Raw genomic sequence first — 21,817 nt, 5'->3', positions numbered from 1 at the left:
TTAGCATACATGATTTCAGTCAATATTAAAACATCTCTGCATATACTAACCATATATGATTTCAATCAATGACATACACAAATTTGTGATGGAAACACTTTTATTTCAACACGAAATGAAACACACAAATTATACCCTTCATGAGTAATTTACAATTCCAACTTAATAGCAAACTGAACTTTGAAAACAAGCCCCAAAAAACAACAAAATACATTGACCACAGTGTCATGGCCATCAATCAAAGATAATCAATGGATTAGTTCACCCCAAAATGAAAATTGACTGATAATTTACTCACCCCCATCTCATCCAAGATGTTCATGTCTTTATTTCTTCAGTGGAAAAGAAATTAAGTTTCTTGAAGAAAACATTCCAGGATTGTTCATCATATAATGCTTTTCAGTTGCCACCAAAATGTTGAAGGTCCAATGATATGCAGTTTCAAAGGGCTTCATAGCCTCTGCATGATCCCAGATGAGGAATAGGGTCTTGTCTAGTCAAAGATCAGTCATTTAAAAAAATGAATATACTTTTCAACCTTAATTGTTACACTTGCTCAGCTCTGCGAGGTGCCAAGGATGACATAATCACGTGTAAATGGTCACATAGGCGTAGGCAGAAGTGAATGCCTTCGTGTTTACAAAGTGCTCTTGTGAAGACTAATACAAAATCCTCCAATATCATTGCTTTACCTTTTTTTGTGCTAAAGGGCATTTGTATTAGTCTCCACATGAGCGCTTTGTAAACACGGAGGTGGAACTGGATTGATTTGGACCTTCAGTATTTTGGTTGCAACTGAAAACCATTATATGATGAAAAATCCTGGAATATTTTCTTCAAAAATCTTAATTTCTTTTCGACTTAAGAAAGAAAGACATGAACATCTTGGATGACATGGGGGTGAGTAAATTAACAGGATATTTTAAAAAATCTTTTAATAAAGGCCTTCTGAAGAGAAGCTATGCATTTTTTATTAGAAAAATATCCATATTTTGACTTTATATGGGTCATTATACGAAAACGTGCCATTTTGTGTCCCTCAGAAAAAATAGCTCTGTAAATCTTAATAAACTATAAAACAAATCAAATATTTTATAATTGAGTTCCCATAATATGTCTCATAATATAAGAATACATTAATTTATGTTTCTTTTGTTTTTAAAAGATTTTAATCACATTTCACAATCACAGTCTTGCAGAAATGTTGAAAATGGCCTGTCCCTCGGTATGATTTTTCTACTTCTACTTGCTATCGAGGTCAAAAAAGTCAAACTATCATAATTTTTTTTTTTAAAACTTGTATAAAGCCTTAAGTGTGAGTTCATCAGTCATGAATGGATTTTATTCTTAATATGTGTCAAATTAAAAAAAACAAACACACAATTTAGTCGGGTCCCTAGGTTCTCGTCAACCCTGTTACTTTTTATGAAAACACCTCTTTAAAGATAATGGACCGTTCCAAAAGTTGCATCAGTTCCAGGAAGTGACATCATCTGCCTTTCATGAAGTTGATGGTAGAAGACAAGTAAGTGTTCTCTTCTTTTAATGAATTTTCTTTGAGTTTATGTAATGTCTGAAAGACAGGGACACGCTCATTGTGTCAGCCCTGTTACCAGAAAAGCATATGTTAAAAAGTTATTTGTACATAGTTAAAAATGTACATATATAACAACATTTAAGCCTCTCATTAAGGCACATAATGTGGTGTCATTACCTATACCTCATGGCTAATAATGGCCGCCAATGGTAACAGGGAATGGTAACAGGGGTAACAGGGAATGGTAACAGCCCAGAGGAAAATTTTACTGCTCAAAGCTTGCTTTTCTATAGCTCAGGAGACAAATTTGAGATTCTCATCTAAGCCTTATTTTAATCTCTATTTTGTCTAAAATGTTTCTCATATATTTCTCCTAAAATTCACTAGGAGCAATAGGTGAGACAGAATAATCAGAGGGAGTCATACCTGAGACTAAAAGGAGATGCCTTGCTAATCTCAATTCTGTGTTTTTAATGACTCCTTTATTTCTCCTTTGAAAAAGAAAATGAGCAATACTGGAGCTACTATGGAGCAATATCCGAGTCTCTCGCTCACTCTCCCTCTCATGCACACAAACACACACGCACGCACATGAATTACTTATTCAATCATACGACCTTTTCCTCCTACCAGACTAGATTCACCATTCTAAACAACACAGCTCATCCACTTCAGAACATCTTGATGGACCAAAGAAACAACGGACGGGAATGCTACTCTCTCTTCACTGCAGGACAGACAGAAGATCTATCCACAACCATCAGGCTTTAAAAATCTATAGCAAATGGCAGATTAGCTGATGTAATAAAGAAATAAAGAAATTTGAATCTGAATCTTTATTTAAATCAAAATAACATTAACAAATTTAAAGACATTTTAAAGACAGCAAAAACGGTTTAAACATGGTCATTACAAAATATGAACTAAAGTGCTTTTTTTTGTAAAATTATATTTTTAAAACAGTAACAATTTTAACAATGTTATGAGCAGTGGCAGGCCAGGTTTACAACAATTTACAACAATAAACTTGAGTCTCTGACGCCAACATACATCATTTGAAAACAAGGACTTTTTGTGAACATTGTCATTTCAACAAATGTCTCTGTGTGCCCCATCCGATAGTTACAGTGTTGTGGCCCTGATGCGGCATTTGTTTATGAAGGCTTTTTTGACCTTACTTTTTTCAACTGGTGTCCAACCAGCCTGTGTACTACAGCGCATGACGTAAGCTGCAAGAATAAAAGAAAGCACAAATTACAGATTGCATTTAGTAACCGCAGTTACCAAAACAGTTTTAACAACTTTTTTCATCCTGATACGACAAAATTCACATTGTAATATCTCTATGGATCACACATAAGGAAATGCAGCAAAACTGTGAGGACAGTGAAACAATCATAACATTTAACGTAGCTATGTGATATATGGGTATCCAACACCTCTTATTGGGTTCCCACACATTTTTTACCTATGAATTTTCACAACTTTTTCCACAAATTGTTAACAACCACATGAGCAACATACTTACTTAGAATTGCATTGACTTTGAACTTATCCAGGACTCTCTTCCCATCTGGCACCTTTCCGTGTTTCCCAAATGCCACAGCATTCTGGCACTCCTCTGCAGTAAAGAATTCATCAAAAAGAAGATGGAACAAGCGAAGGCAGTCCTTCTTTGCGGTTGCATGGATTGCAGCCAGGTGAGTCGAGGACAAGAAGAGGCCACTTCCTGGATATAGCTCCTGCTGCCGAGATCTGCCTTTTGGAGCCCAAACACCAGCCTGAGGTTGGATCTGTTCCACTTTGTCCAGAAAACTTCTGAATACCTCGAGGTGCTCACCACCTGTGACACAAAAGATGTATATTACCTTACAGGGACACAGCAGCATTCATAAAGTAAAAAAACAAAAACAAAAGACAAGTTTTTAAAAAGTCCAAAAGATTTCATGATTGGATAAGAGTTTTACCAAATTGTTTAAAGCTTTTAAGATTTAGCTTAAGCATCAAATAACTCCCAATGTCCAAAGTAAGACAATGTAGTAGAACTTTAACAGGGCTCGACATTAACGCTTGTCCGCTTGTCCGGGACAAGTGGATTTTTTGATGGGACAAGTGAAAGAGAATTTTACTTGCCCGACGGACAAGAGACTGATTAAAACGCCAATAACTAACGAATTATCAAAATGCAAGAATGATTCTGCATTAATTTAGTGTAAGTGGTGATTGATAGTGGATATGGATAATATATAATGTAATGAACTGACGGTAACAGCACGCTGTTGACGCTCGCGCATCTCAAGGAGAAATCAAAACAAATGAGTGCCGCTCAAACAGAGAAATTGCGGTAAACATTCAAAATGTGAAATTTTTACATTTAACATATGATTAGGGCTGGGATAAACGATTATTTTTTAAACGATTAATCTAGCGATTATTTTTTCGATGCATCGATTAATCTAACGATTAATTTTTCTTGTCCGATTCGGTTACGATTCGATTCGATTACCGATTATCTCCCCATTAATTGCCTAATAGCAATTTATACATGTTGATTTAATTATCTGAATGAAAAAACGAATTCCTTAACATTGCAATATATGTTTATTGCTCTTAAAATTCCAAAGTAAGACTATACAAGAGCAATGCATTCAATAAAACCTTGAAAACATAAAGTAGGCTACACACACACACACACACACACACACACACACACACACACACACACACACACACACACACACACACACACACACACACACACACACACACACAAATAAATACGTATTAACCTACAACAAAGAAACATATTATACGATTTTTCTATGTATGCAACTCAGCCTACAGGCTATGCCCATCGATTAAATATCAACAAGTTGGTTAATCAAATCCGGGGACACACTGCAAGCGTGAGCGTCTCGGCTGCGTGGCATGTCCGTTTTTGTTTCGGCTCACATGTTTGACACGAATACATATTATTAAATTACATTTTCATGTTTGAAAGTCTGTAGGTTTACATAAATAGGCCTAATTGTAATAATAAAAAACGTCAATTATCGATTTTGAAATATTGCAACTGTCAATACAGAACGAAATATTCTGTAGCCTATTTTGCCGTCAATACCATAGATATGTGGCTACTCCCGACGTTGTCTTTGCTGTATCAGTAGGCTATTTATGTTTAACATTAGGAATAGGGCTTCCCTCCGCATCAATAGCAGCAGCAGCGCCGCGTCAGACACGCTTCTAGTGTGCAAAGGCAGAGAAAACGCCACGCAGCCCCGTGGCTGATTCGCAACAGAAACGCCACGCGCATCCGCGGCATATGACAGTGAAAAAAGTTACATGTAGAGTGCATTACGGGCGCCAATATTCCGTTTAAAACCGGAATAGTTTTTGCCCGATGAAACTGCTCACTTAGAGGATGGATACCCTCGGTCACATCAGCGCGATTAGACATTGAACATTTTAAATTTAAAACAGCTTATTATGTAGGTAACGTAGCCAATGTGTCCGATGCTTTCACTTGATGCAAACGTTTGTTTTTGTGATTAAAATACATCAAATATTACCAAAACATCTGTCTTCCTGTGTGCAGAAATTTGTTTATGTAGCCGTGACAACAAAACGCGTGCGCGCATGCCTGTGATGCTCCGTGCGCACCGCGCGCCAACCCCATAGACTGTGGCCAACCCGCAAGCCTTGCACTTCTGAAAGTCTGAGGAGCCACTCGTGTTGCTACCATAGATATACATAATAAATAATATACTTAATTACATAATATACTTTATTATGTACATCTATGGTTGCTACTACTCTCCGGCGCCGCCATCTTTATTTTGAGTCTGACGAATCGACGCGCATATTTTGCGTCGACGTATTTTTTGCGTCGACGTCATCGATGACGTCGACGCGTTGTCCCAGCCCTACATATGATACAGTTAAACAACATCACACAACCAAATGTGCTGTTTTCCTGAATACCATCACTACTGAAAATGACACTGATTTCATGACAGTTCCATAAACAATTAATTAACATTTAGTCACTTACATTGTTTTGTTCTATTTCAGCAGCGAAAATATTCCAAACAAAGATTCCAAGCAACAAAGTTCCAAACAGCAGAACCATAATGTGTCTCACAGCAACAGTGTTACTGAATGATTCAGTGTTTGAATGAATCGGTTGAATCAAAGATTCAATGAGCTATTCATAAACGACTGCCACATTCTTGAATGAATCAGTCGTTTGAATGAATCGTTTAAATGAATGACTCAATGACTCACTCATTAAGACTCACCTGCTGCCACCTACTGGTGGTTTAGTTTCAAATACTTTTCCAAATTTGTTTTGTTTATTAAAAAATACAAATCTCAAAACATTATTTAATGCAGTTGTAATTTTTCAGTGTAAATTATTTAATTTGATTGGTAACAGCCCTATAGTGTCTTATTTTAATTTAATGTATAGATCAAATTTAAGAATATAATATAAAACCTGAAGCATAGCCTATACAGGGTATATGCAGGGATCCTGAAGTTAATTTCAATACCTTTTTAAGACTTTTTAAAGACCTTCTCAAAATATTTTAAGACCTCATCGCACTTCAAGTTCTAATCGGCAACAAACCTTTAATAAACAGTTGTAGTCGAATGTAGACTTAAAATCTCTATCGTAGGCCAATTTTGTATCGTTTATATTGCTTATCTATTTTACAACATATGGAGGGCGACAACATTACCTAACTGCGCATTTCACAAAATACATGACGTCACCCTTAGACAGCGCTCGCCAGGGATGGAAATTAACTTTTTTCAAAGTCTACCACTCAATGTTTTTACCAGCCACTTTTTTATTTTTAACAAATTAATACTACAAGCTCTACAATACTTTTACAACAGCTCTACAACAGTTTATTTAATCTCAAGTCTCAATGAAATACTGACTTTTTCACGATGATTTGTGGTCTTTTATGGCTTCCAGTTTTATGGTTTTTAGTCCCAAGAATGAAACTATTCGTTTTGGCATCTTTGAAGCGTGTTGACAACATACTGAGCAGAACATTGTCAGTAGGGATGCACCGAAATCAAAATTCTTGGCCGAAACCAAAAAAGAAGAAACCAAAGCCGAAAACCGAAAGAAAAAAAAATTCAAACTAGAATGTTTAACTCGACCTCACTCATGTGTACATTAAATAATAATGTACAGGCCTACTGGCCTGCAGAAAGGTACAGAAATTGAATAAAGTAATCAAATGTAAAATAACTGCATATTTAATTGTTTAAATGAAAGATTAATCCTTATTAAACTTACAAAAGCTATTCAATCAAGAGCATTGTTTAATGTCAAACTAAACATAAGGACATCACTCAGGCAGCAGTAAAGGCTACTGCGCCTTTAAGACCTGAGGCAGGGATATGCTCGTCTTTCTCGACTGTGCATACTATACAGTCCTCTTAAGGCATATTCAGACTATGTCTGCTAGGATACTCATCAAGATCGACATGTTGACATACTTCTTGTGTGAGTTTGTCTGTTTAAGTGCAAGACTTGAAAGAGAACTCAATATTTGCGCGCTGTGAGACGAGCGCGCGCTCTCGGATGATGCACAGCGTCAGATCTTCTCTCAGCGCGCGCGAGTCTCACAGCGCAGAAAATGACTGGTCATATGCGCACATACGGTAGCACTCGCATCCATTGAACATAGTTTACAAAGAGGTGAAACAACTCGGTAGGTGAAGCGAGTTTACCCGCCACAACTCAAAATCAGCCGCATTTGGCTGGTGGCGGTGCTAATGTCCATCCCTGGCGCGCGCTCCGAGCCGATCTCAGACTGAGCGCCCCATTGTTTTTTAATACTTATGGGGATGAAAATAAATATATTCATAAATACTTTTTGGAGTCAAACTCTTTTGACAAAGCTTGAACAAAATACTTTCAAAATTTAAGACTTTATAAAGCCGTGATAAGACTTTTTAATACTTTATATGGGTCTTAATTTTCCCAAAATTGATTTATCACCTTTTAAGACTTTTCAAGACCCCGCGGATACCCTGCTATATTTAATAAGATTAGGGGGAAAATGCCCTTTATAAAAGGTAAAAATATCACATATGCAGATTTTAAATATGTCAAAGCTGATTGAACACTGGTGAGAATATTGCTTAAGAATAAGTTATATTTACAACACACACACCCACACACAAATCAAACTTTTCCCGGACAAGCAAATATTTTACTCGGACAAGTGAAAGACCGATTTACTTGTCCGAAGGACAAGCACATGAACATGCTTAATGTCGAGCCCTGTTTAAACATATACAAATATAAAAACATAATTACAATTTTATGTTGCACAATTTAATACACTAGATTATTACCCACGTTTTTTTTTTTTACACTTCTTCTTAACTTTAACTCTTCTGAATAGATATTAGGTGTGTTAGAAAAACTTTGAGAGAAAAAAAGAAGTGTTAAAAGAATAAGTAATTGCAACAGAGAGACAAAACATACTTACTTATACCACACAGCACATCATGCAGTTTGGCCTTTTCCTCCACTAATTTTTCCACCTCTGTCTTGCATGCTTCGCATGGCTTCCATGATCTGTCTTCTGCTGACTCAGGCGAAATGAAACATGGTTCTCCATATTCTGGAATTGGATCACGCTCGATGATTAAAGCATCTGCAGATGAGCTTGAAGTCTCATGTTCAGAGGTGCTTGTCTGGCTCTGGTCCCCAAGAACAGCAGGTTTTTGATGTGTATTAGGACTGTACAACATTTTGAGGAAGCTTTCTTTGGCTGTAGGAGCTGGTGGCTGTCTTCGCTGATCCAAATCTGCCAAAACAGGCTGCTGTTGTGTTTGGTCTGAAGGTGTGGGTAGTGCTGTGTGAGGCTGGTGATGCTTTGAATACTGCGAAAGGCTGGAATTGTGTGGAATTGGAGACAGAGTAGTTCGATAGAGCGACTGGAATGGTGAATGCTGGTAATGTTGTTGCATATTTGTTGATGACTGGGAAACTGGAAGTTGGTACTGTGGCCAGGCAGTTGCATGCTGGTGCTGTGGCTGGACAGGTAGAAATGACTCTGTAGGTGGAGGCTGGTACACTGGCCAGGTTGTTGGAGGCTGAATGACATTTTGGTCCACAGTATTTAGGTGATCCTGTGCAGAGGTGGACTGGCCTGCTTGAGGTAGGAATGGAAGGTTGTAGAATCTTTGAGCAGCTGCATCTCTTTTTTTCATGCCCTTCTTTGTCGTCTTCTTGGTATCCACCGTTTTGTCAGCTGTTCCAGTGAAGTCTACTGTAGCTTTGTAGAACTTATTGTCAGACCATCTTGCAAGTACTTCTTCTCCTGGTGTCAGATCTCTAAAGCAAGCGATGGGTTTATCATCTTTGTTTAGTATATCACAGAGATTAAAAATCTTTGCTGTGTATCCATCTTCAAAGGTCAAAAATACAAAAAGTCCTGAAAATTAACACAAAGAAAACAAAAAGGAGATTGTGAGTAAATCAGTGCAGGCTAAAAATCAGTCTTACTTAAACATGCTACTATATCTTTATTGTCTTATTTCTAACCCTCTTAGCAAAGCAACAAAATTACCTCTTCACTTTAGCGTTCAACTAGGATTAACGGTAACGCTTTAGATTACGGCCCGGAAAGTACTGCATAATTAAAGTGAATTTACAGCATAACTTTCGGTAATTATAGTGTAACTATAAAGTAAGTATATGGGAACAATATGTAATACTGGGGGAATAAAGGAGTAACTATCAGGAAAATTTACAAATTATTTATACTGTAAGTATTTTTAATTAAGGGGTAATTATCCATGTAGTTATGGGGTAAGTATGAATGTGCGGGCTGTAAATTAAAGTGGCTCTTGTTCTCCTCTTGTTTCATGTAGTTACGGGGTAAGTACAATAAAAACACAAATACAATCTGATATCACTCAGAAACCTTTATTTAAAAAATGAAAAATAACAAATAAAAACTTTTTTTTAAAAACAGATTTAGAACACACTCATTTCTCTTGCTTGGCTTCATCCTCCTCTTGTTCCTCTTCTTTTTCTTCCTTGCCACAGATGAATCTTAAGAAGAAATCCCACACGTCTCTAGCTAGTATTCTGCAACTGTTACACTGAAAATACAGTACAAGCAGAAATGTCCTCACCGTTTACTCATCTTTTACCCTCATGCCATCCGAGATGTATACGACTTTATTTCCTCAGATGAACACAGAATAATAAATAATCTCTGCTAATTAAAACTCATTTGGGTTTCTAAGAGTTAAGGCATCAAATAGCACATACAGCAATAACTACAGTACTCCATACGATCCCAAAGGATAAGAGTTAAATAACAAACGTACAAACAAATGTAAAAAATAACAAATGTAAAAAAAAATAACAATATATCGCATCCGACCAGCAGTTTTCTGCGTGTGCATTAGTTTTAATTAGCAGAGATTATTTATTTTTCTGTGTTCATCTGAGGAAATAGTCGTATACATCTCGGATTGCATGAGGGTAAAAGACGAGTAAACGGTGAGGATATTTCTGCTTGTACTGTATTTTCAGTGTAACAGTTACAGAATACTAGCTAGAGACGTGTGGGATTCCTTCTTAAGATTCATCTGTGGCAAGGAAGAAAAAGAAGAGGAACAAGAGGAGGATGAAGCCAAGCAAGAGAAATGAGTGTGTTCTAAATCTGTTTTTAAAAAAAAGTTTTTATTTTTCATTTTTTAAATAAAGGTTTCTGAGTGATATCAGATTGTATTTGTGTTTTTATTGTACTTACCCCGTAACTACATGAAACAAGAGGAGAACAAGAGCCACTTTAATTTACAGCCCGCACATTCATACTTACCCCATAACTACACGGATAATTACCCCTTAATGAAAAATACTTACAGTATAAATAATTTGTAAATTTTCCTGATAGTTACTCCTTTATTCCCCCAATATTACATATTGTTCCCATATACTTACTTTATAGTTACACTATAATTACCGAAAGTTATGCTGTAAATTCACTTTAATTATGCAGTACTTTCTGGGCAACTCTTTGATTTATGCACTCTCTATTCTATTTTTTTCAATATTTTTAATCCCTTTCAATATTTAATTATCACACATCCCTTTCATTATTTAATTATCACAAATTTTATTTGTTTATTTATTTATTTTACACATTGTCTATGAAGAGTATGCAGGAATACTTTTTTGTAAAGAACTTTGAGGTGCAATTCCTATACAAATTATTTTACCCCTTAAATTTTAAGATGATTCGCAAAATTCAGTCACTAAAATGTACAAATAAGTTTCACTCCTTTTTCATGACATTCCATAAAAAATTCCTGTAGGCTATATCCCGGCAAACACACAACGTTGGCACAACGTACACAACTTTCTAACAACGTTGACACAACATGGCCAAAAGGTTGCTATAACTACGTTGTGTGGTGAAGGTTGTTACAGCGTTGTCACAACGTTGACATTGATCCACCGTCCAGGGCCATTGCTTAAGGTTGTGCCAAGGTATCTGGACAACCACTGGACGACCTGTACTAGTCATCACTGCCCTGAAGCGCGAATCAGCCTTTTAAATTTCAACTGACAGTTGAGTTGAACCGTTTCATTCTTCAACAAGTACTGAAGTTAAAGGTCCCGTTCTTCGCGATTCCATCTTTCAAACTTTAGTTAGTGTGTAATGTTGCTGTTAGAGCATAAATAATACCTGTAAAATTATAAAGCTCAAAGTTCAATGTCAAGCGAGATATTTTATTTAACAGAAGTTCCCTTTCAAAGCCTACAGCGAACAGCCGGTTTGGACTACAGCCCTGCATTTCCTTCAGTAATGACGTCACTAGAACCGTTTGTTGACTAACCCTCCGCCCACAAGAACACGCAAAATAGGGGGCGTGGTCTTGTTGCTCTCCCACATGGAGAAGAGCCGCATTGAGCCCGTGCATCGCCCCGTTACGGTAAGGCGGGACCTTTCCGGGCAAAGTGCGCTATGCTGCTGTCCAATCACAACACAGGAAGCGCTGGCCCAATCAGAACTCATTACGTATTCCTGAAGGAGGGACTTCATAGAACAAGGAAATCATCAGGCCGTTTTTAGGACAGAGAAAACAGCGGTGTACAGATAAGTAAATTGTGTGAAAAATACTGTGTTTTTTTACACGCGAATAATGAACTCATGTTATGTTGCACACTGTAAACATAATCAAAGCTTCGAAAACACACGAAGAACGGGACCTTTAATAACTTGATATGCGGATACGTGAGTATTGCTTTTAATTTACCTCAGCTGATACGTAAATATTCAAACATACAATTTCCGTGTCTACGTGACAGTCATTTGTTCTTTCTGCAAACTACAAAAAAAAAAAAAAAATGAACGGACAAATTATCTTATTATTCATGGAGTTGCGATTTTGTGTATTACAGTACCACCATAACGCTATTTTTAACGTTTAACGTTACCAGATTTACTCAGATCCTTACCGTTAAGAAAAGTGTTATACATCTTCTGATCAGGTAAACAACAAATATTTTTTTTATTGTCTAACTTGCCTGGTTTCGGACTCATACCTGCCTACTGGTTTCTGGACTTGCATTTCTCCTTTGGATTTGTTGATGTTTCCTGGACTGATTCCAGTTACCGATCGCCCGGCTTTCGAATATGATTTTCTACCATCTACAAAACCTGCTTTTGCTCATTAAATGTTCTGATCTTTTCTTTTCTTTTTTTGTGTTTGATGTATTAAACTAAATATTAGTTTATTCTATTTTATTTATTTTTACAAAATGTATCTGTATGTATGTTCTATCGTCACATGCTGTTTTAATAAAGTTGAATTAGTTAACCTTGTATGTCATTTTTACTCTTCAAAAGTGTGTTGCAGGTGTTGATTATAATTAATTTACTGGTAGGCCCATAAATAATAGGATAAACAATATAGGCATATAAAAAGTATAATGTCTGATATTAAAAATGAACCACAAAATGGTTAATGGGGAATATCTATATCTAGCATTAAAAAAAATAGTTGTCAGAATGTCGTCTCGAAGTTGCTGAATGTCGTGCAACAACGTTGCTACAGCCCTGTTGCATCTTACAATTCTACGTTGTTACAATGTTGCGAGCACGTGGACATGCGACGTTGCCATAGTAGAAATGCAACGTGCCACAGACGTTGTGGCAACGTAAACGTGTTTGCTGGGTAATCAATATGTGTGCCTCAAGCTACCAATATACCGTATAAATAAAAATTCCAGTAATAAGAGACCAAATACTGACGAATATTTTGGTTAGTAAAGTGTCCAAAGTACGTTAAAAATAACCACTTAAACCAGTTTTAATACTTAACAAAATTAGCGAAGCCGTAGTATAGTAAAATAACTCAATTAACGTTACCATCTTGGTCATCTCTGGGGGAGCTGCGGTCTGGTTCATACAAACTCATCTTTTTCGGAGGGTTTCGCGCTCTTCTGGGCAGTTTTGTATTAGTTCCTTCTGCACTCATTCTGTAAAATAAACAAAAGTACAACACATTTCACGTCACGTTAATTATTGGGGTCTCACTGCACGAGATCAAATTTTTTCAATCATACACAATTTATGTAACTTCAAGAATGTATAGCTACAAAATACGACAAGTTTCTTCACAGAGTATCAGAACCCGCATACACTCGCCATTTAAAATGCCCAAATTTTAAGTTAAAAAAAAAAAAAAACATGTTGCTTACCTTCTTTTGAGTCCTGCAACTGTTTTTTCCTCCATTCCCGCTGCCTGCAACTCCATACGTTAACTAACTCGCGCCTTAACCTCGTTGATTCAGCAACGCCCCTCCAATGTGAATTAACCAATGACGATGCAGCATTTGTGACTGATGGCGCTCTCTTCTAATGCTGACGTTGGGGCTGCATCATCTATAAGGTTCAAGGTTCACAGTGTTTTTGCGCCAACTGAAGCTCAAAAAAGAAAACAAAGGTGGCGGTGCAGCATCTATAAGCGGTGAGTGGATACAGCGACTTTTTAATAATAGAATAAACTTACTTGTGTTTTATTTGTAATTTAAGGTTTTTGTGAGCTTTGTAAATGTACAACACATTATATTTTAGTACTTTATTTTTTTGTTTTTACATTAAAAAAAATCTAGTTTTATTTTTATTTCAGTTAACTGAAATAGTTCTTACACGCCCATTATTTCAGTGTCATATAATTTTGTTTTCATTTACTACAATAACCTTATGAAACCCTAATAATGAAATGGTTTGTAAAATAAGTGATTGTCACATGCCAAGAGTTTTCAATTGTGCATTCTGTACCAGCTAATAAATGTTACAACTGCGATAATTTTCATTATGATCATAATTTAGTCAACTTTATGTTAAACAATTTAATAGGAAAGGTTGGACGTGTGTATAATTATTCATTTAATGTAACCTTTTTCAGTCTGAATAAATTTAATATATTTCGTGCCCTTTATGAACTATCTGTACCTTTTTTTTCTGTCAACCACAGGTTATTTTCCCTGCAGCCCCCGACACCAGTCAATATTGCTCTTCCATAGAGGTTACTGATACATTTGATAGTAGGGGGGGGGGGGGTAAGTGTAACACTATTTAACACTGTGTATTAGATTGCACTGTCTATACCACCATCCTCAAAGAAGAGCAGAATGGCGCAGAAGTACAACTCACGCTGGAGGAGAAAGGTGAAGAGCCAGCAAAATACTTGCAAAAGATACAGAAGAAAGGTTGGGAAATTTACATTTTATTGTTTTTATATTGTCATCTGCAGTGATTGATTATAAGCATATTCACCCAAGTTCTGTATTTACGTACGATTTGAGGTGTTGGTACTTAACTTGCCACATGATATTTCCACTCCACTACATTTTAGGGAAAAATAATATTTTAATGTTTACTACACTACATTTATCTGATAACTACCGGTATAGTTTCCATTTGCTTTACAGATTACATTAAGCTTCAGAGTCAAAACAGCACATTTTTAGATTAATTTACATGAATGATTTAACTAATTCAGGTCAATAACAAATCTGCTTATTGGCCAGGACATAATCAACCAACCCATACATGTAAATATTATGTAATTTACTTACACTTTTGAAACTGAAGTACATTTACTGTGATATTATATACTTTAAAGCTACACTGTGTGATTCCCCCAGTTAGTGGTGAAAAGGTATATGACCATCCAGTGAATAATAGTTTCTGTTCCTCTCAATTCTAATTTCGTTTTAAAGGGATACTTCACCGCTTTTTCATATTAAACTATGTTATTCCCTTAACTAAAACGAGTTGATACATACCTCTCTCATCTGAGTGCGTGCACTTAATCTCTCTGACGCGCGGTGACGATCTAATAGCATTTAGCTTAGCCCACTAAGCCCAGTTCATTCACTATGGTACCAAACAGAGATCAAGTTAGAAGCGACCAAACACCTCCACGTTTTCCCTATTTAAATACAGTTACACCAATAGATGAACGATCAAGTATGATGACATAAAATAAAACATGGCGCTTTTCTAAGCGGATTAAAAAGGAGAACTATAATGTATGGCGGAATAGCACTTCTGAGAGTACTTCGACTCGGCGCAGTAAAAAGTCCTGCCTGAAACATCTTCCCTCACATCTCCCCCTCCCCCCTATTGACAGAAATGAGAGAGTGAGGGGAAGATGTTTCAGGCAGGACTTTTTACTGCGCAGAGTCGAAGTACTCTCAGAAGTGCTATTCCGCCATTCATTATAGTTCTCCTTTTTAATCCACTTAGAAAAGCGCCACGTTTTATTTTATGTCACCATACTAGGTCGTTCAACTATTCATGTAACTGTATTTAAATGGGGAAAACGTGGAGGTGTTTGGTCGCTTCTAACTTGATCTCTGTTTGGTACCATAGTGAATGAACTGGGCTTAGTGGGCTAAGCTAAATGCTATCAGATCGTCACCGCGCGTCAGAGAGATTAAGTGCACGCACTGAGATGAGAGAGGGATGTATCAACTCGTTTTAGTTAAGGGAATAACATAGTTTAAAAGATCTTTTCTTCGCGTGTTTCGAAGCTTTGATTATGTTTACAGTGTGCAACATAACATGAGTTCATGTTTCGCGTGTAAAAAAACACAGTATTTTTCACACAATTTACTTATCTGTACACTAGGGCTGGGATGACGTCGACGCAAAAAATACGTCGACGCAAAATATGCGCGTCGATTCGTCAGACTCAAAATAAAGATGGCGGCGCCGGAGAGTAGTAGCAACCATAGATGTACATAATAAAGTATATTATGTAATTAAGTATATTATTTATTATGTATATCTATGGTAGCAACACGAGTGGCTCCTCAGACTTTCAGAAGTGCAAGGCTTGCGGGTTGGCCACAGTCTATGGGGTTGGCGCGCGGTGCGCACGGAGCATCACAGGCATGCGCGCACGCGTTTTGTTGTCACGGCTACATAAACAAATTTCTGCACACAGGAAGACAGATGTTTTGGTAATATTTGATGTATTTTAATCACAAAAACAAACGTTTGCATCAAGTGAAAGCATCGGACACATTGGCTACGTTACCTACATAATAAGCTGTTTTAAATTTAAAATGTTCAATGTCTAATCGCGCTGATGTGTCCGAGGGTATCCATCCTCTAAGTGAGCAGTTTCATCCCAGGACTATTCCGGTTTTAAACAGAATATTGGCGCCCGTAATGCACTCTACATGTAACTTTTTTCACTGTCATGCCGCGGATGCGCGTGGCGTTTCTGTTGCGGATCAGCCACGGGGCTGCGTGGCGTTTTCTCTGCCTTTGCACATTAGAAGCGTGTCTGACGCGGCGCTGCTGCTGCTATTGATGCGGAGGGAAGCCCTATTCCTAATGTTAAACATAAATAGCCTACTGATACAGCAAAGACAACGTCGGGAGTAGCCACATATCTATGGTATTGACGGCAAAATAGGCTACAGAATATTTCGTTCTGTATTGACAGTTGCAATATTTCAAAATCGATAATTGACGTTTTTTATTATTACAATTAGGCCTATTTATGTAAACCTACAGACTTTCAAACATGAAAATGTAATTTAATAATATGTATTCGTGTCAAAATGATATATAAACATCTTTTCCTAATCTATTTGGCCCGGAGGAGACGCTCCCAACACACGTGAAAAATAGGCGCTCTTCTATTTCCAGCATGCACGCGTTTTCCGCGCGTCACAGTCAGTGTGCAAACTCCAACCTGTTAACATGTGAAACAAAAACGGACACGCCACGCAGCCGAGACGCTCACGCTTGCAGTGTGTCCCCGGATTTGATTAACCAACTTGTTGATATTTAATCGATGGGCATAGCCTGTAGGCTGAGTTGCATACATAGAAAAATCGTATAATATGTTTCTTTGTTGTAGGTTAATACTTATTTATTTGTGTGTGTGTGTGTGTGTGTGTGTGTGTGTGTGTGTGTGTGTGTGTGCGCGTGTGTGTGTGTGTGTGTAGCCTACTTTATGTTTTCAAGGTTTTATTGAATGCATTGTATAGTCTTACTTTGGAATTTTAAGAGCAATAAACATATATTGCAATGTTAAGGAATTCGTTTTTTTAATTCAGATAATTAAATCAACATGTATAAATTGCTATTAGGCAATTAATGGGGAGATAATCGGTAATCGAATCAAATCGTAACCGAATCGGACAGGAAAAATTATTCGTTAGATTAATCGATGCATCGAAAAAATAATCGCTAGATTAATCGTTTAAAAAATAATCGTTTATCCCAGCCCTACTGTACACCGCTGTTTTGTCTGTCCTAAAAACGGCCTGATGATTTCCTTGTTCTATGAAGTCCCTCCTTCAGAAACACGTAACGAGTTCTGATTGGGCCAGCGCTTCCTGTGTTGTGATTGGACAGCAGCATAGCGCACTGTGCCCGGAAAGGTCCCGCCTCTTCCCATAATGGGGAGATGCAAGCGCTGAATGCGCGCTCTTCTCCACGTGGGAGAGCAACGAGACCACGCCCCCTATTTTGCGTGTTCTTGTGGGCGGAGGGTTAGTCAACAAACGGTTCTAGTGACGTCATTACTGAAGGAAGTGCAGCGGTGTAGTCCAAACCGGCCGCTCGCTGTAGGCTTTGAAAGGGAACTTCTGTTAAATAAAATATCTCGCTTGACATTGAACTTTGAGCTTTATAATTTTACAGGTATTATTTATGCTCTAACAGCAACATTACACACTAACTAAAGTTTGAAAGATGGAATCGCGAAGAACGGGACCTTTAATATGAAAAAGCGGTGAAATATCCCTTTAACTCCTACGGTGGCCGATTTAGTCCAACATTAACATGGCAATCCCCCTCTTCAGATTCGACACGGTGCCATCGAGTGTTAAAACGCGAAAGGCGAAGCTTGAATTTACGGGTACGTCCCTCTTTGGCTAATGTACTTTCAAGATGGAGGAGCAACATGGCGACCGGCATTCGAACCCCTCACCCGCTTGTATTTTCAATGGCATATTATAAACTTACGAGAATACTTTATTACTTGAAAGAAGTAAATATACATTAATGAGCACATATATTTTTGAAAGAACTAAGTGTTTTTAGCTAAGAATAAACTAAAAAAGTTACACAGTGTAGCTTTAATACTTCTACTAAAATCTTTTTCATGTGGGTAACTAGCTTTTACCAAAGTCATATTTTAACAACTTTTTACTGAAGTGTGACTTTCAGGTAATTTATAAAAATAAAATAAAAAACATTTAGCTGCTATGTTCTTTACTCAGCTACATTTCATCAGCTCCATTTTATATAGCAATAAAATATTTGTTTGAAATGACAGTATGTTAAGATCACCTTTATATGTGGAATTAGCAAAATATTAAGAACATGTCTGACCGTAGTGTTCAACAGCACCACAAAGTACAGTTTTCAAAATGGCTATCCAAGTAAATAATCACCTCTTTTAAACAGATCCAATAAAATGTTAATATTATAATACCATGAGGGGAGAATTTATAGCAGGATTTCCTACAGTATATACTGCATTGTTGTAACCTAGGTATGCCTTATAAATTTGCATGCGAGTGTTAAATATGCTTAATGTATTATCATTCTCGGTTTTCTGCAGGACACACAAGGACAGGAAAATAAAGGTAAAACGTGCAAAAATGTAAAACAACTAACTCCATTTCCTTCAGTCTCCAAGATGGCATGTAGTTTATTTATTCTGCGGAAATCGCATTTTGCAAAGCTTTAAATTTTGATCGACTGGAGGGTTAATTCAAATAAATGTTAATGTGGCCAATAAAACACTGTTACTGAAGTGAGACCTTCAAACCTCACTTGGGTTGTCAAGGGTTTACTGACAGCTCAGGTGATTATTAAAACACTTTAATAGTCTAGTAATTAGTAATGTGTTTAGCATGAGTATAATGAAAAATAAACATGTTGAGACTAGTAAGCCATAAATTCACCAATCAAGTAAAAGCAAATTAATCAATTGATTTTTTTTTCTAAAAGCAACAAACTGGAGGTCAGATGATTGCAGCACCGAGCAAGTGACCAGATCTGCTAATTTGGAAGACTCTTCAAACACAAATGTGTGTAACATCCATTACGCCAACCATTCATCCCAGTGCTATGGACACACAAGTGAGATGCATCACTCTGGTCTTAATGTTGAATCAGAGCCTGAACAGCCTATTTACATGGATACATTTCCTGAGCACCTACCTGAATTTGTTGAAGAAGGGACTTTAGATGACAATGCGTTATTTGATGAAGACTTTTCAATTGATGATGACCTATCATTTGAAGACAGTTTTGAGCTTAACCAAGAAGAGGGAACAGAACTTGAAAGCTCTACAAACACTGTAGATCATCCACTGTACAGAAATGCACCAATTTCTGTTGCAGAGAGTCTTCTCCTCATAATGACTTTTGCAAACAGACACAAATTAACAGGAAAAGCTCTCAGTGATTTGCTTACATTAATATCTCTGCACTGCCCCTCTGATACACAGACTGAGTGTCTTAAAAATTTACACAAATTTAAACAGTTTTTTGATGATCCCTCCTCTCTGCTTTTGCACAAATATTGTAGCTCATGCTTCATGATTGTTGAGAGTACAGACACCCAGTGTAAAACCTGTGAAGCCAATGTGTTGATGGAGGGGTCAACCTCCTATTTCATTGAGGTTCCCATTGAAGCACAACTGAAGAGATTGTTTGCTCAGGAAGGTTTTGAAGAAAAACTTAAGTTCAGGTTTAATAGACATAAAAAGTGTCATGACAGTATTGAAGAAATATATGACGGAAAAACCTATCAGAAATTTACTACTTGCAATGGGCCTCTCAGTGATTCCAGAAACATTTCATTAATGTGGAACACAGACGGTATACCTATTTTTAAGTCTTCAAAGTTTTCTGTTTGGCCTTTTTATTGTGTCATAAACGAGTTAAATTTTGTTGAACGCACGAAACGAGAAAACATGATATTTGCAGGTGTTTGGTTTGGGGATTCAAAGCCGTCAATGTTGACATTCCTTGAACCACTGTGTGGCACTCTGAACAAAATTGAAAGAGAAGGAATTTCTCTTCAGTTTGCAGGAGCTCAAGAACCTTTCATATGCAAAGCCTTTACCATTGCAGGAACCTGCGATTTGCCTGCAAAAGCTTTGGTACTTAATACTGTTCAATTCAATGGACATTTTGGATGTCTAAAGTGTGAACAGCCAGGTCAAACAGTGAAGACTGGAGAGAGAGGTCATGTCCATGCCTTTCCTTTCCAGAAGACAGATCCAAAAGGCCCGCCTCGTACTCACAAGGGGTTTGTAGATTATGCTAAGATGGCCTATGATTCCAACAGTGTTGTTCATGGGGTGAAGGGACCTACGTTTCTCAGCAGACTAACAAGCTATGATTTGGTCTTGGGCACAGGTATAGACTACATGCATTCTGTACTACTGGGAGTAATGCGTCTATTGATGTTTTTGTGGTTTTCCACAGAGTTTTCTCGATGTGCATTCAGTATGGTCAGATCAATCAAAGAAGTTGACAAACGTCTGAAAGAAATAAGGCCACCATTTAGGATTCGATTCCCTCGTTCTGTGTCTTCTCACAGGATGTTCTTTAAAGCATCTGAGTATCGGTCCATTTTGCTGTTTTTCGGGCCAGTTGTATTCCGGGGCATTCTTGCAGGACTGTATTACAACCATTTCCTGCTCCTTAGTGAAGCAATCTTTATTCTTCTGATGGAGTCAATAACCCCTGCTCAAATAGATCATGCTGAGAAACTACTCTGGAATTTCTGTTCTCAAATGAGTGGACTCTATGGTGAGCGATACATGACAGCCAATTTGCACTTACTTGTCCATTTAGCTGATAGTGTGAGAGCTCTTGGACCTCTGTGGACACACTCTTGCTTTCACTTTGAAGACAAAAATGGGTACTTGCTCCGTCTTATACATGGAACCCAGAATATACCTGCCCAGATGGTAAATGCTGTAAAGACTATACAATCTCTCCCTAGCATCACACAAAACATAAAGCTGAACATAGTAACTACTGAGTTTTTGGCCAGAATGACAAATAGCAATAGTTATCAACCAAGTAATGTTGTCAATATTGTGGCCATGTTAGGGGCATCATTCAATAGATGTCTTGAAACTGATGATATTTTTCTTCTGGAACGGTTTCTTGGTCAGGCTTTACATAGTGATGTCGTCAAGGCATATAACAGAGCTCAAATAGGGAAAATAATTTACACTTCCCAGCAGTATGTCAAAACCAAAAGACGAAACAATTACACAGTGTTATTTTGTGATGGTGCGCAGATCAAATATGGACAGATTAAATTATTGTGTTCCTACAAAGAACCCAATGAAGGTCAGAATGAGATAAAACTTGCATTTTTGAATGAATTTGCAGTTGCAAGCATAAATCTTCTACAAGATACTTTGACAGGTGGAACGTGTTTCCATATTGTTAGCCTCCTGGAAGTTCCTGTGAGAAAGACAGTGGTAGGACTTGAAAGTATTTTGGGCAAGTTGATGTTCATTGATTTGTCCTCGATGCCTGGTATTGTGTTTGCTGCACATTTCCCTAACAAACTTGAAAGGGACTAAAGGTATTATAAAGTCAAAGATATGATTTTATTTTGAACAGAAGAGCCCATGATTTTTCCAGGTAGTTGAAAGTCCTTACTGAAAATGTAAAATATGTTGATGGACAAATAGTTTATACTGTGATGCCA

At 37.3% G+C, this 21,817-nt stretch overlaps 1 protein-coding gene and 1 long non-coding RNA gene across 2 annotated transcripts; one reads left to right on the top strand and one right to left on the bottom strand.

Moving 5' to 3' along the window:
- Positions 1-2,167: 2,167 nt before the first annotated feature.
- On the bottom strand, positions 2,168-13,078 carry LOC137092379 (uncharacterized). Its single transcript, XM_067456643.1, has 4 exons — positions 12,961-13,078; positions 8,053-9,003; positions 3,066-3,380; positions 2,168-2,766 (listed from the first exon to the last, which is right to left on the bottom strand). Exons 1-4 carry the CDS (start codon positions 13,067-13,069, stop codon positions 2,660-2,662), a joined length of 1,482 nt encoding a protein of 493 aa, XP_067312744.1. The 5' UTR covers positions 13,070-13,078; the 3' UTR covers positions 2,168-2,659.
- A 1,163-nt stretch (positions 13,079-14,241) lies between these two features.
- LOC137092378 (uncharacterized) lies at positions 14,242-20,540 on the top strand. The gene is made up of 3 exons (XR_010908252.1): positions 14,242-14,306; positions 18,692-18,716; positions 19,084-20,540. It is a non-coding gene; the product is annotated as an uncharacterized lncRNA (long non-coding RNA).
- Positions 20,541-21,817: the final 1,277 nt, after the last annotated feature.

The sequence above is a fragment of the Pseudorasbora parva genome, chromosome 11 (assembly GCF_024679245.1).
Source record: "Pseudorasbora parva isolate DD20220531a chromosome 11, ASM2467924v1, whole genome shotgun sequence".
Lineage (NCBI taxonomy): Eukaryota > Metazoa > Chordata > Actinopteri > Cypriniformes > Gobionidae > Pseudorasbora > Pseudorasbora parva.
Note: the sequence above shows the minus strand (reverse complement) of the source record. Positions and strands in the feature narration are given on the sequence as shown.